We start from the raw sequence: 14252 nt of genomic DNA, 5'->3' as shown, positions 1-14252 counted from the left end.
ACTAACGTGCATCTCTAGCTAATAAGTAGGCAAAGAATATTTGATTGGCAAAATAGTTATAAAGGAAGCATATGCTCCTGGAAATGCTGGGTTCTCTTTCGAGTTTACCTTAGTGTAATGAAATAAAGCAACAAACAATTATTTGAGCCGTTGCTTTTCAAACCAAGGTAAGATTAACGTCTCCGTTCTGTTGTACACAAATAGATTTTGAACACAAAATCCTACTTTTGAGTTTTTTTGTTTTCATTTAGAGTGTCCAAATAGTAGCTTTATTACGAGTCCATTCACGCAACATAAACTGCAGGTACTTATCTAATCACAGGCCTTTTAAGCTACTAGACTTAAATGGCTTACTGCTCTATCTCCTGTGTAGACAGTTGGTATGAAACTTTTGGGAGTTTTCCCTTTAAATGCTAAAATGAGATTTGCTTCCTCAACTGCACTAACTTGTACACGACGAATCCACTCTTAAATTAATCCTTTGTCTCTCTTCACTCTTTATTTGTTATTTGGGCTTATTCTTAGCTACTGCAGACAATGTTTCGATCTTAAGCAAGGAGGCGTCACATGTCGTGGATGTCAAGGAACCGAAAAAGAGTAAGAAGAAGGTAAAAAAAAAAAAAAAAAAACATCGATTAAAGTCACGATTCTAAATTGCTCTACCTCGTCAACCAATTAATTCTCCAAGGCTTGTGATAATCTAATTCTCGTTCCCAACTGAAAGTCAGAAACAGTAGACACGTTTAGCTTTCCGCTTCTCACCGAACTCATTAATAAGCCATCAAGTTAAAACAAAGAAGATCATAACCGTGAACGAGGTTTGGATGCCCGGTCTTAATTAGCATAGATTTTGACGATTTACTTCTCCGTTTACTCCCGAGATTTTGTTTAGATTGAGAAGATATGTCAAACACTGGAGAGGGTGTTTCATCGGCTATCCAAACAACTCGAATTTCGTCAAAAATACTCCGCTGCGCGTCTTACTTCTAATTCTCTTCTCGGTGTTTGGATATCCTGATGAAACACTGTCTCTCGTGTTTGATATATGACACAAAATACAGTTGAACCCTGCTATTTCGAACTCTCAGGGGAAACGAAAACGTTATTTCAAGAAAATAACGAGCAATAAACCTGGGAAAGAGGTCTGCATATACGACAAGTTTTTTGAGCAATGTTAATCTAAGTTGAAACGGTACATTTAAGTTTTTTTTTTGTTCCCGAGTTACCCATCGGATATCTTTGTTACTGCATTTTCTAGAAAGATAAGCAAGAGGTTACTGAGGAGTTCCTGGATTGGTGGTCAAAGTTTTATGCGTCAATTGGAGATGAAGAGAAATGCGGAGAATATATCAACCAAGGATACGAAAAGATGACGGTGAGGAATCAAATACGTATTTCTTCCAAAAGCACTAGAAAGTACCTTGAGAACCTATTGTGTGTAATCTGGGGAGTATGGGCGGTCTTTGGTGGTGCAAAAAAATGAGCACTTATCGCATCTAGAAAGATCATTCCAAACAAAATTTGGTCCCCGTACAAGAATTTAACTGAGTGAAATTCGGGTTCAAACGATACACCAGAAAGTGTAATGATTACAGACGTGCGTATGGTTGCGTGGCAACCTCTCAAAAGTGGTCACCGTCACGGAATGCCTGAAGATTCCAAAAAGAAATATTCTGTTCAAAGTCAATTTTAACTATTTTTTTTTCACCATAATTTCCAGCTCTACCAGACCGAACTGGAGAAAGTGGATGAGTTCGATGGCTTTGAAGATTTTATCTCTTCGTTCCACATTTACCGAGGAAGAGCCAAATCAAGAGACGAAGAGCAGGACACGATTGTTGGTGAATTCAAGGTTGGAGAAGTTTTCTATTTTTAACAGACAATTGTACTTAAGAAAAAAAGAATCGAAACCGGTAAAAACAGTAACGAAGTTGTGTTTGCTTGAATCCTCCTTACACGACGAAAAGGAAGAAAAGGGACACAAAAGCGTTTTTCTTTCCTTTTCCGTCGCTCCTCGTGCACCCTCAATTTTAGATGTATGTTCCCTTTTGGAGCCGGGGCGCATTGTCTGCGGAGGAAGGATAAGCGGAAACGTAGCTTCCCCGTGAATGCCATATGCCATAATGCGTTTTCACATGACGTGACGGCTGCCATATTGGTGTCCCAAAACAGCAATGAAACTTTGGCCATTTTGGTGTCCCAAACCAATCCTGTGGGGGGTGAACTCTTTTCTTTGGCAAATATTTTATTCTGTTTTATATTTCAATACATTTTACATGGCTGCTGGCCACGTGAGAGAAAACGCTCCATACAAGTAAAGAATTCCATCTTGAATGGACTATTCATTGACACAACAGTTGCCTTTGAGAACTCAAATAATTTTCAACAAAATTACCACGGAAAAAAATAGAAAAAATAGAACATCAGGTATCGTAATTTTATTAATCTCTCCTCCTTGCATTTCTAGGGAACGTTTCGAGTTTACCCGATGCCAGAGGACGAGAGATCCTGGCCATTACCCGAAACTGTTTTTACCTATCTACCACCCTGCAAACCGGTAGAATGTATTGTCCGTCTCTACGTCATCAAGGTATGAGAACCAAAGTTTGAAAACCTCATGTTGGGGGCTAAGGAATGTTATAGTTTAATGAGAAATTTATCATGTCGTTAACAGCAGACAGCTTATTTCATAAAAAAAACCTTTTTTTCAGGCATTGGACCTTCAGCCAAGGAATGACTCTGGAACTGTAAGTTGATGTGACGTGAGATCGAAATATCCACGATCCAGTTATCCAATACGACATACAAAAGAGCCAGATCAAAATATGGTAAAAAAAAGCCGGAGAGGAATTTTATGAGGATAGCATTCGTCTGCTACAAAACAGAATCAAAATAAGATGATAAAGCAATAATCTATATCTGTTCCATCCCAAAACGTTTCAAATACAAAGGAAATAGTGAATTCATAGGTAAGTAATGCCTCAACTTCGTTCACATCTGGACAGATATTGTATTTAAATTTACTTTCATTTCTTTTTGTAGGCTGATCCATACTTGGTAGTTAGTTTAGGGGAACAAGAGTTCGATGACAAGGACATTTACAAACCCTACACAGTGAACCCCGTGTTTGGGAGGTAAGCCACCCACCAGCAATCGCTACTGCGCAAGCTCCACTTTGTTTGTAAGATTCGCGACAGAATGCCGTTTGTTTAATTGATGAAATTGCGGTACTTCTCAGAAGACAGCACTTTTTTATAAATTTGTCGGCGACTGTAATTTAAGTAGACATTCGTAGAAAGGTAATACTTCGTTGCAGAATGAAAAACTATGCAAAACCAAGTGTGCAGCGTTATGCACACTACAACGGTCTGCTATGATTCGGGCCATGTTTACAGCAGTACAGTGTAGTCAAGAAGAGAGATGTATACGGTGTTCAAAACGTTTTCTTTGCAGCTGTGTATATAGCATCATGGATGAAACGTTAAGTGATTTGTGAAAGCGGATTCGAATTAATTTCAAGGCCCTTATTTACCTTGTATTTTTAGAAAAATACAAGGTAAATACGGGTGGATATAAAAACGTCACTAAGTTGTCACGGTTAGTGTGATGCAAGAACGAGATTTTGCTTGAGAAATTAAATATCGAAATTTTATGAACAATTTTGAAACACGGACCTGTAACTTACTGATCAAATACTAAAGAAAGGGTCGTCGACTCAGTGCTTATCCTCTAACAAAAACAAAATATTTTTGTCGTTCTTTTTCAGAATGTTCGAGTTCACTGCTAGCATTCCTGTTGTCAAAGATCTCAAAATTGCTGTCATGGATTATGACCTCATCGGACGGGATGACCTTATTGGTGAAACACAGATTGATTTGGAACAGAGAATGCTGTCTCGATATTTCGCCACGTGTGGTTGTTCTAAGACTTACTGCAAGTACGAAATGGCAGAGTGCACTAAACTTACAACATTTTGCCCTTGGCGTATAGGTGTTCTCCCCAGCTACAATCTTTGTATCATTAGCTACTAAAAAGTAGACTCATACAGTAATTAAAATGATTTTGTCCCATAATAGTAAATCGCAAAACAAAAAGCAAACAAAATTTACGCCATTTATTTATCCATCATAACTTTTTAACATGATCATGTGTTTACTTGATTCGTACTGACTGACTGATCGATTGTTTTATTGATTAAATGACTAATCGATCCATCGACTGATTGATTGATTGATTGATTAATAGATTGATTGACTGATTGAATGATTGACTGATTGACTGACTGACTGACTGATTGATTGATTGATTGAAAGATTGATTGATTGATTGATTGATTGATTGATTGATTCATTCATTCATTCATTCATTTATTCGTCGACTGATCGATTCATTCACTGATTCCCCTTCAAAGGACTGGTCCTAACAGATGGCGAGATTGTCGCAAACCGAGAACAATTCTCAATGACTGGTGCGTAATGAACAACATAAGCCTTCCAGTGTATACCGATGAACCATGCTCAGTGACAGTGGATGGACAAACATATACTTTGGCTGAGTTTGGTGAGGATTCTAGCCAGATTGGTGTCAATCTGTATTGTTTTAACTTATGCCAACACCTAAAGAACACTTTTCAAGACACTAGCAAAAGGAATTTATTGGGGCTTCTTCGTTAGGGGTTGCTACAAAACTCTTTAAGATGTGGTTAGTTCATAACTGATAATGTCAGAAATAACGTTGCAAGCACGCGCTTAATTGCTACCTGAACATTCTATAACGTGACGCGTTCATTCGGTGTTTGCACGTCATGCCGACAAATTATTGGCGCTGTAGGCATCATCGAGGCAAACCAAGTATTCAAACGTTAGTTACCAGCTGATAACGCCGCCAGAAATAACGTAAAGAGCACGGGCTTGCTACTGGGACATTCCAAAACGTGACGTTTCCATTCGGTTTTTGCATTTTATGCCGATAAATTTTTGGCGCTGCTGACATCAATGAGGCAAAACACGGCATTCAAGAGTCAATCTAAACATTGCGTTTAGTATAAATACCGTGATTTCAGCGGCAACACTGATACATTTCATGGAATAGTTTTTGGGCCTAAATACTTACCTACATGAATACTTGTTTTCGTAGAGGAAGGAAGGGCGATCCATAAGCATTTTGGAAAAGAACGGAGCCGCTTGGCTGTCTATGTTCTCAACAAGTTGAACCTTGTTCCTGAGCACGTGGAAACTAGGGGCCTGTATGACAAAACACAACAGCCAACAACGGAACAGGTAACTTCTGCATGTAGCTTCACATGGAACTACATTATCAAATTTACAAAATGTTTTTAGAGTGGAACTGTAATTAAGAGGAAAGCTAATATGAGTGGTACCTTTCTTTTTGGTACAGCTTGTTTTCAGTATTTGGAACCGTTTTAAAGTTTTGGCACTGTCGGAAGTGAAAGGGCTATAACGGCCGAGAAATTAAGAAAGATCGTTTCAATTCTCTCGGCGAAAGCGAATGAGACAAACGAAGTAGTTTGGCTTCTCCTAGGCCTTCCATCATGTGTTGTCGGTTTGGTTATTTATCTGTTCTTTATTTTCTAGGGAAAACTTCAATTGCGGGTTGATATTTTTCCAATCTCAGAGGGTAAACCACCTGCTGCAGTCGACGTCAAGCCGAGGGAGCCACAAGAGTAAGATTAACCTATGATTTTTTAAGTTATCCAAACAAACATCGAAACTTTTTTTCACCTTTCTTCGCGGGTACGAAGTGCCGGATCGATTGAACGTTTTTATAAAGCAACCTGTGTGCGGGCATGAAGGCTTCCATAGTTAAAATGTTGAAAATCTTGATGATTTTAAGGAAGTAGAAAGGGAAGTATGTGGTACATGCATGATCCAAAAATGCTTTCTTGCTGTTGACGATGCAAGCACAGTCGGACGTCGTCAGTAATTCATTGAACGTTTCGTAATAGTCTACTAATGCTGCAATCGTGGTGTCTTAAAGAGACTTTTTGATCATAGTGGTTGATTTAGTGTGCGCTTTTTAATTTTCTCATTTTAATGTTTAACTATGTGCTTCGTGTTATCATCTGGAACACCGCAAACGTGATCATGGAGGAGACCTCGATCACTGGAGAGAAAATGAGTGATATCTATGTGAAAGGGTACGAAAAGAAAAGTTTCTTCATTTAGAGGAGGTTGAATAAATGGTACAAATAATCTCAATATCAGCCCATTAGGTTGAGAGACTAAATATTCACATAATAAAGTCATGAGGTGAGACTTAACAAGGTTACGATCTTAGAAAATAATGGAACAAACACATAAAAGCAACAGCACAACCCAAATGATCTTACGTTCTGCTCAGTCTATAATTGCGATCACTGTGAACATTTTCTGTTGCATTGCCCAGTCTCAATATCTTAACACATTAAGGCCAGGCATGACTCTGATAAAGTAAAGCAATATTGAAAATTACTTAGACCGCTCTGTTTGTGATCAGGTGGATAGATGGCATTGACGAATCACAGGAAACGGACGTCCATTACAGGTATATAACTAACCAACTTCCTTTCCAGGGTCTATTATTCCCGTCCAAGACAAACCCTGGGAGCAAAATGTTCAAACTGCAGTTCAAACTGTTCAACATGTTACATTGTGTTGTTGTGTGTTCTTATCGTGTGGTGGCAGTGCGTGTAAAGAATCTAAGTCCAATGAGAAATAACTTAAAAACGCGTTTTAAGAGTGTTTTGTGAATATTTACCAGAACTTCCACAACTTACAAAGCAATTTCATCGCGCCAAAAGAGAACGTACTTAAGAGTCCCTGTCCATAAAAATGGAAAATAACTCGGCAAGGGTCAAAAATTCGATTTCGCTCATATTTTCATGGTAGATAGGCTAGGGCATGACAAAAACTACTGGATAGTTTTTTTGGCAAAATATCCTTTTATTTCAAAGAAATATGCAAATTACCAAATTCCGTTAAAATCGTCATTTAACGCACCATTTTATTACAGAAGTTTGAGAGCCTCGCATGCAAAACCACATCATTCTTCCGTCTTTAAAACACTCAAATATTTTTGTGCAATGTTTAAATGTGTACTGGGTTGATTTTAGGGAATGTTGCGTTGTCTTTTTGGGTGCAAAATAATTAAATTTCGAAGACATGTATTTTATTCACTTAAAAGTACTTCGTGAATATAATTAATTTTCACTATGTGCGAAACCTTGAAATGGATCAAGCTTCTGGTGGTTGAATCGCAGAAGGATGGTCTACAGATTCCTGTAAAAATTTCTTTGGGCAAATGATTGTGAGCGACGCGAGAGCTTTTCAAAGTACGTCAAAAATGCAAATATTTGACCATCCGTCGTCAAATTTCAATTTACGGGTTAGACGTATATTTTAGCATGCGCCGCATGATTTGACATATGTTAAATTGAAATAGACACAGAGCTGATAATTTCGAAATGTTCTAACCTCATTTGCTGTAAAAGGCAGGTGCAAAACGGATTTGACGTGTTTCTCTCACCATTCGTCGCACATAAAGCAGAAGTTTGCTTTTGTTTACATAACGTCCGATGTACATCGCCAACTGTCAACCTATTTAACGGTCGAATACCATGAATCTGTGACCCTCTTTCGACACATATGATCACCACTGCATCTAAGTCTAAAACGGCTGAGTCATTTGTAGATAGTTGCTTGCTTTGCACTACACCAAAATATTACGTTTGATCATCATGGTTTGATGGCTTGAATCCTTGTTTGCAGCGGTTCCTTGTTCGTCACGCAATGCTGTCATCCCCTTTTAGGGGGTAGCGGTAGGACAATTTCTATCCTAATACGTAAGGCTCCGTAAGGTTTGGAATCACTGGGAGCACACAATCGTGTTGAGTAGGAAGAGATTGAATTAAGAAATGAAAAGAATGAATAGTTTACCATTGCCCCTGTTGTTATCTTTTACTCGACCACCGCTACCTACATGCCCTGCGTAATACTGTAACGCTAAACTCGTACCTAGGTCTTTTCGCGCTATGTAATTATTTTTGGTTTACATGTAATACAGTGGGCTACCCTTGGGGAAATGGGTGGTGACCGCTTAATGGGGGTAGCCGCTTAAATAGAGGTTGGTGTACCTTGAATATTTAATTTGTCACTGTCGGGCTATAAATTACTTGGTGAACATTCAAGACAATCATGATAGACGTGTGTCTGAATTATCACTCGTCATGCACCTTCAATTTCAGACTCTTATCTGCCATCGCCCTTTCCAAAACAAAGTTCTTAAATTTTGGGTGGCCGCTTAATAGGGGTAAAGACAATAATGAAACCCTTATCGGAATGACCAAATGGTGGCCGCGGAGGTAACCGGTCAATAGGTGTTTTATTTATAATATTTTACTGACGATAATTTTGGACTGTATTGACAACAACATACCAATGCCTCGCCACTAAGCAAACAAAATACGCCAAATAAAATGGCATGGCCAGGGCTATTTACTCACGTAATTACTAATTAAATTTAGTCTGTTTTTCTCACGAATTAGACACGTTGTGATTTCCTATTTTTATTTCAGCTAGTTCTTGCTTCATTGATCTATAATTTGCTTATGGCGATTTTCTTAAAATTCTAGTGAGTACAGGCACTAGCTTTATCAGCTGTTGTCTGAAACGTCAGAACGTACAACAAACGTGATGTGGACCGACGCCTCGTACACTATAGAACGCGATTATATAAATATACACACATTATTATATATATGAACAAACAGATGAACAATGATTAAATTGTTTCAGTCATCCCGAGAGTACTCTATACAAAATAGATCAAAATGTGCAGCATATGCCGTGACAGCATTGCGTGACGAACAAATAACGGCTGTAAGATTGTGCTGCGCCGACACGCTTATCAGCAATGGTCAGCAATCGATCAAACGCAATATTTTGGCTAAGCGTAAAGCAAGCAACTATCTACAAATGACTCAGCCGTTTTAGACTTAGATGCAGTGATGTTCATAAGCGCAGAAAGATGGTCACAGATTCATAGTATTCGACCAATAATAGGTTGACAGTAGGCGATGTACATCGGACGTTAACCTTGTGTAAACAAAAGCGAACTTCTGCTTTATGTGCGACGAATGGTGAGAGATCGACTAGAAACACGTCAAATCGGCTTTGGACCTGCCTTTTACAACAAATAAGGTTAGAACATTTCGAAATAATCAGCTCTGTGTCTATTTCAACTTATTATAGGTCAAGTCGTGTGGCACATGCTAAAATATACGTCTAACCCGTAAATTGAAATTTGACGACGGATGGTCAAATATTTGCATTTTTGACGTACTTTGAAAAGCTCTCGCGTCGCTCACAATCATTTGCCCAAAGAAATTTTTACAGGAATCTGTAGACCATCCTTCTGCAATTCAACCACCAGAAGCTTGATCCATTTCAAGGTTTCGCACATAGTGAAAATTAATTATATTCAAGAAGTACTTTTAAGTGAATGAAATACATGTCTTCGAAATTTAATTATTTTGCACCCAAAAAGACAACGCAACATTCCCTAAAATCAACCCAGTACACATTTAAACATTGCACAAAAATATTTGAGTGTTTTAAAGACTAAAGAATGATGTGGTTTTGCATGCGAGGCTCTCAAACTTGCTTAATAAAATGGTGCGTCAAATGACGATTTTAATGGAATTTGGTAATTTGCATATTTCTTTGAAATAAAAGGATATTTTACCAAAAAAACTATCCAGTAGTTTTTGTCATGCCCTAGCCTGTCTACCATAAGAATATTAGCGAAATCGAATTTTCGACCCTTGCCGCGAAATTAAGAATTTGTCTGATTTTTACAGGCAGGCACTCTTAATATGTTTTCCGGCGTTATTTTGTGAAACAAGACACAAACTTCCCAAGCTCATTTTGATTGTGCCTTAACTTTATATTTTCTATTTATACATTGTATAGATCTATGGACGGGGAAGGAAACTTCAACTGGAGATTTGTATTTCCTTTCGCTTACATTCCAACGGAGAAGAAACTTTTGATAAAAGAAAAGGTTCATATTTTCCTCCCAAGGGGGCGTGGTGGGGGGGGGGGGGGAATTCTATATAACATGGACGGGGCTGCTCGTCAGAAATTTTGAAAACAACTCCTCAGAAGATTTAACCGAGAAAAGGCACAACGAGCAGCCCCGTACTTCTTATATGGGAGTTCTCTCCCCTCCCCCCTCCCCCCTCCCCCCTCCCCCCTCCCCCACCCACGGGATTTTCCTTCTTTCCCCTTGCCACTAATTTAGACTGTTTAGTTTAAAGTGTACTGGGGGAAGCCTTGCGGCTGACATACGTGACTAAAGGGAGTCTCAGTTTCATTTCCCAGACTAATGGGTAACGCTCTTGTAACTTCTTGGTTTCTGTGTAAAGGTCATAAAAGAGAGCAAAATGAGGTCACGCGGCCCATAACTGGGGGTTCTTTTAGTACTAAGTACTCATGCTAGTTCATTGTAGGTTATCCCCTGCCCCTCTCCCAAGCATTGCGTCAAGTGGCGCTCACATTTAATACTCGTGGCTGTGAGAGTATTGCACTTTAAAAGGCCGATGACTTGATTTACAGATATAAGAACCAAATCAGCCTGATAAATAAAACATGTTCTTGTATAAAAAGAGGTGGCCAGAATAAAAAGCACTCATATTTAAGTACTATTATAGTACCTGACAAGGAAGGAAGGATGGCACTGTGGGACTATAACAGTTCACACCCTTTTGCTTACTATACTAGTTAACAACTTGATGTTGAACTTTTAACAGTTAATGTTCCCTTTTATTAGTAGTAATATATATATATACATATTTTTGTTACTTGAAATTGATTTTTTAGTGTAAGTAATAAACATGATTGTGTAGAATGTACAATGTATAGTATTTCTGAAACAAGTTTGAAGAACATTTTCAGGTTGATTTCTCACTAAGCACCGGTAACTAAGAACTTGATCAGCCTGAACCCCGAAATCGAGGGGTGCTTACTCTATCTGGAACAGAACTTTAAAAACCAAACAAACAAAAAGGGAAGTTTCATTATATCTTCCTGTTAGTTTCCATAAAAAGCAATACAAAATGGAGTTTGCGGGGGCGGGGGTGTAACTGTTTCAACAGCGATGCAGGGAGTGCATGTTTTATTGTAACTCTTGGTACTTTGTTTCCAAGTATCATAGAAGAGACAATAGACAGCGCAGTATATGTATGTTGAGCGGAGCGGGTATTGTGTGTCAATTTGCAGGAGCACTTCTGGAGTCTTGACGAGTCAGTAGAAAAACTTACGCCTCCGTTAATGGTTCAAATATGGGACAATGATCTGGGATTCGCTAATGATGATTTTCTTGGTGAGTGCTTGCATGCTTTAAGCAGTAGTAAATCTGTTGATTTTTAACTTATTTCTGAATGAAATCGGTAAAAACATAGTCCCTGAAGAGTACTCACGATAAGGACAAAAAACAGCTTTGAATGACAGAAAGCCACAGTTTCGACGCAGATACTTTAGATAATAAGAGAACGTCTTATAGACAATGCTTCATACATGGGCGGTTTATTTAAATCGAGATCAGAAATCGGACCGGATAGGCTTTTCGATCGCACGAGTCTTACTAACCATACCGCTCATGCGGTCTCAATCCTGTGGGATGTTTGCACCTGCAAAACAGCGGGTCTCAAGGTGAACTGGTCAGTGCGAACACTCAGACCGGTCCGGTTTGCCACCAGATTTTGGCTAGGTTCACACGTGACCGGTCCCAAACGGTCCAATACAACGTTTAGTCTGCACATGACAAATTGTAAAAAAAAAGCCAGCTGATTGGCTCAGGTTGATCCAGTAGCAGATTGGTATAGGGACCGGTATCGTGAGAACGACACCCACCCATAAAAGAAACAGCCTCGGACCAGAACCGGTTAGGAACATACAGGTAGCCTTACATGACGGAACAAACATGTTTCCCATGAATATTGCAGGTTCTTTGCAACTCGACCTGACCTCTTTAATCAAGCCGGCGACAAGTGCCCGCTCCTGCAAGTTACCAAGTGGCACAAGCCCTGAACCAACAGTGGACCTGTTTAGACAGAAACGATGCTACGGCTGGTGGGCGATGAGTTCCATGAAAACCGGAACATTGAAGAACACGGTATGCTTCTTGTCAGTAGCAGCGTATTTGAAAACACCTAATACACACATAGCTTATCACCATACATGCACCATTCCCAGCATCTTTTCCCAGCCATTACCGTAAAATGCAAATGAAAATAGCGAAAACAACAACAACAACAACAACACCAACAACAAGGTTACTGGTCACTGAGAACTTTTGATATTTCACAAGGCATTTCGTTTTGTAAAATTTAATGTGAGTATGCTAATATAGCACACCAACTTTGTCGTGTGTACCAGCTGGTGGGAGGTTAGACGAGAATACTGGAGGAAAAACGAGAGAGAAAGTTACAAACGGAGACGAAAAAGCAAAGTAGTTACAAGGAATTTCATTATTCTTTCAGGGAAAAATTGAGATGACTTTAGAAACAATGACAAAGGCGGAAGCAGAGGCTAAACCGGCCGGACAGGGGCGAGAAGATCCGAATAAGAACCCAACATTGGAGGAACCAAAGTATGTTTGTAACAGTTTAACTGAAGCTAAGAATTTATACTTTACACTATTGTTTACACTACAATGATGAATCTGAAGACATATCCGATTCTTTAGATATCTCGTTTACACTACGTAGTGTTTTAGATCGTACCATTTAGACACAGCTTTCGTTTAAATTCCAGATTGGCATTTGGTTTACGCGGCGAAGCGAATGCAGGATTAAAACGATCAAGTGTAGACAGGACGTAATAGTCATTGTGTAGAAGTATCAAGTAGGCACCCTTTGCCATTTCTTTGCAGCTTCTTTGTATTTGAACGACTGTAGAAAAATCAAGGTGTATAGGATAGAATAAAAAATAATACACAGATGTACCGTATGTTAAAACATTCTGTATTTCCTTGCCGTCGTCCTCCAACCTCGTTTCCATGGTTCACATCACCATTGAAAGCTCTCCGCCATATCATCTGGGGCAGGTACAAGTGGTATATCATCAGTTTCTTGATATTCATTCTTATCGTCAGCCTCATTGCGTTCTTCATTTACGCCGCACCGGTGAGTGAATCGTATTTAATCGACCCGTCTAGACAGCAGAGTTAGCGTTTTCACTGCAAATCACGCCAAACACATTGTTGCCGCTCATTAATAAAATAAGTCACTGGCCAGACTATTCCGAACCAAGAATCTATTTTCACTGATGAAAATAGCCAATCAAATGGAAAGAATCCAAGTTACTACAACAAGTTGGAACTGGACACAGACTTTTTTCCGACTTTGAAGGAAATGACGTTTTCTTCCCCTTGACTTAATCTAGGCATAAAACAGCCAGAATACATTTCGAGCGCAAAGTAAATATATTATAACTTGGATAACTTGTAAGCACAAAGTTAGTAAGATTATAACAAGCGCAATTCCACGTTAGCGAAACGTAGGGTGATTTAGGAAGTCGAACACATCAATTATATTGCTTAACCTGGGGTCAATTACTGGTAAAGCTACAGGCCTGCCATGCAACCAGCTGGCAGACGCCTGCTATAAGTTTACACTACACAGACACGACAACCCAACATATATAGACAGGCTCCACAGTGTTAGCGGCATTCGCCACTTACGATTGGTTTCAATGATTTCAGTGATTTGACTAGGTAGTTAAGACGTTCCCTTATGCGGTTTGTTTTGCAGGGATATACCATGAAGAAAATGCTGAATGCGTAACGACGATATGGCCTAGACTCAAGAAGAGGACTTGCTTGCAGACCAGGCAACGGGGATAGCAAGTTTTAAAATTCGAAAGTCAAATAAAACGCTCATACAAAGGAACAGAACGTTAACAAGTATGAAATGGCGCGGAAATAGCTAAGGTTGTTAAATTGAGTGATACGCTTGACTGTAATGTGCATCAGACGAATTTCAGATTGACTGCATCCATTAAGATGCGAAGGTGAAGTTAAATCTAAGTAGGCGGAACATTTTAGAATATTTGGAGTCCAATCGAATAATACTAGACAAGAGTTTTTCAATATACATTCTACAGAATAATCAGACTTTTTTTCAAAACATATAGCACCCAGTGAAATCGTAAGGCATCTGGTAGAATTATAGGACAATATTTTGTCATTAAAAA

General features: G+C 39.0%; 1 protein-coding gene across 1 annotated transcript; it reads left to right on the top strand.

Annotated features, from left to right (window-relative positions):
• Positions 1-452: 452 nt before the first annotated feature.
• LOC145471255 (myoferlin-like) lies at positions 453-14141 on the top strand (the record flags this gene model as incomplete). The annotated part of the gene is made up of 18 exons (XM_081454833.1): positions 453-608; positions 1259-1375; positions 1721-1852; positions 2468-2590; positions 2712-2747; positions 3043-3134; positions 3767-3937; positions 4412-4560; positions 5137-5279; positions 5595-5683; positions 5791-5821; positions 6027-6157; positions 6496-6543; positions 9969-10059; positions 11277-11379; positions 12002-12171; positions 12539-12648; positions 13036-14141. Coding segments are annotated over 18 exons (2085 nt in total), but the record flags the coding sequence as incomplete, so codon positions are not given.
• Positions 14142-14252: the final 111 nt, after the last annotated feature.

Source organism: Orbicella franksi, chromosome 2, assembly GCF_964199315.1.
Source record: "Orbicella franksi chromosome 2, jaOrbFran1.1, whole genome shotgun sequence".
NCBI classification, from domain to species: Eukaryota; Metazoa; Cnidaria; class Anthozoa; order Scleractinia; family Merulinidae; genus Orbicella; species Orbicella franksi.
This window is presented reverse-complemented; position numbering and strand designations above follow the sequence as displayed.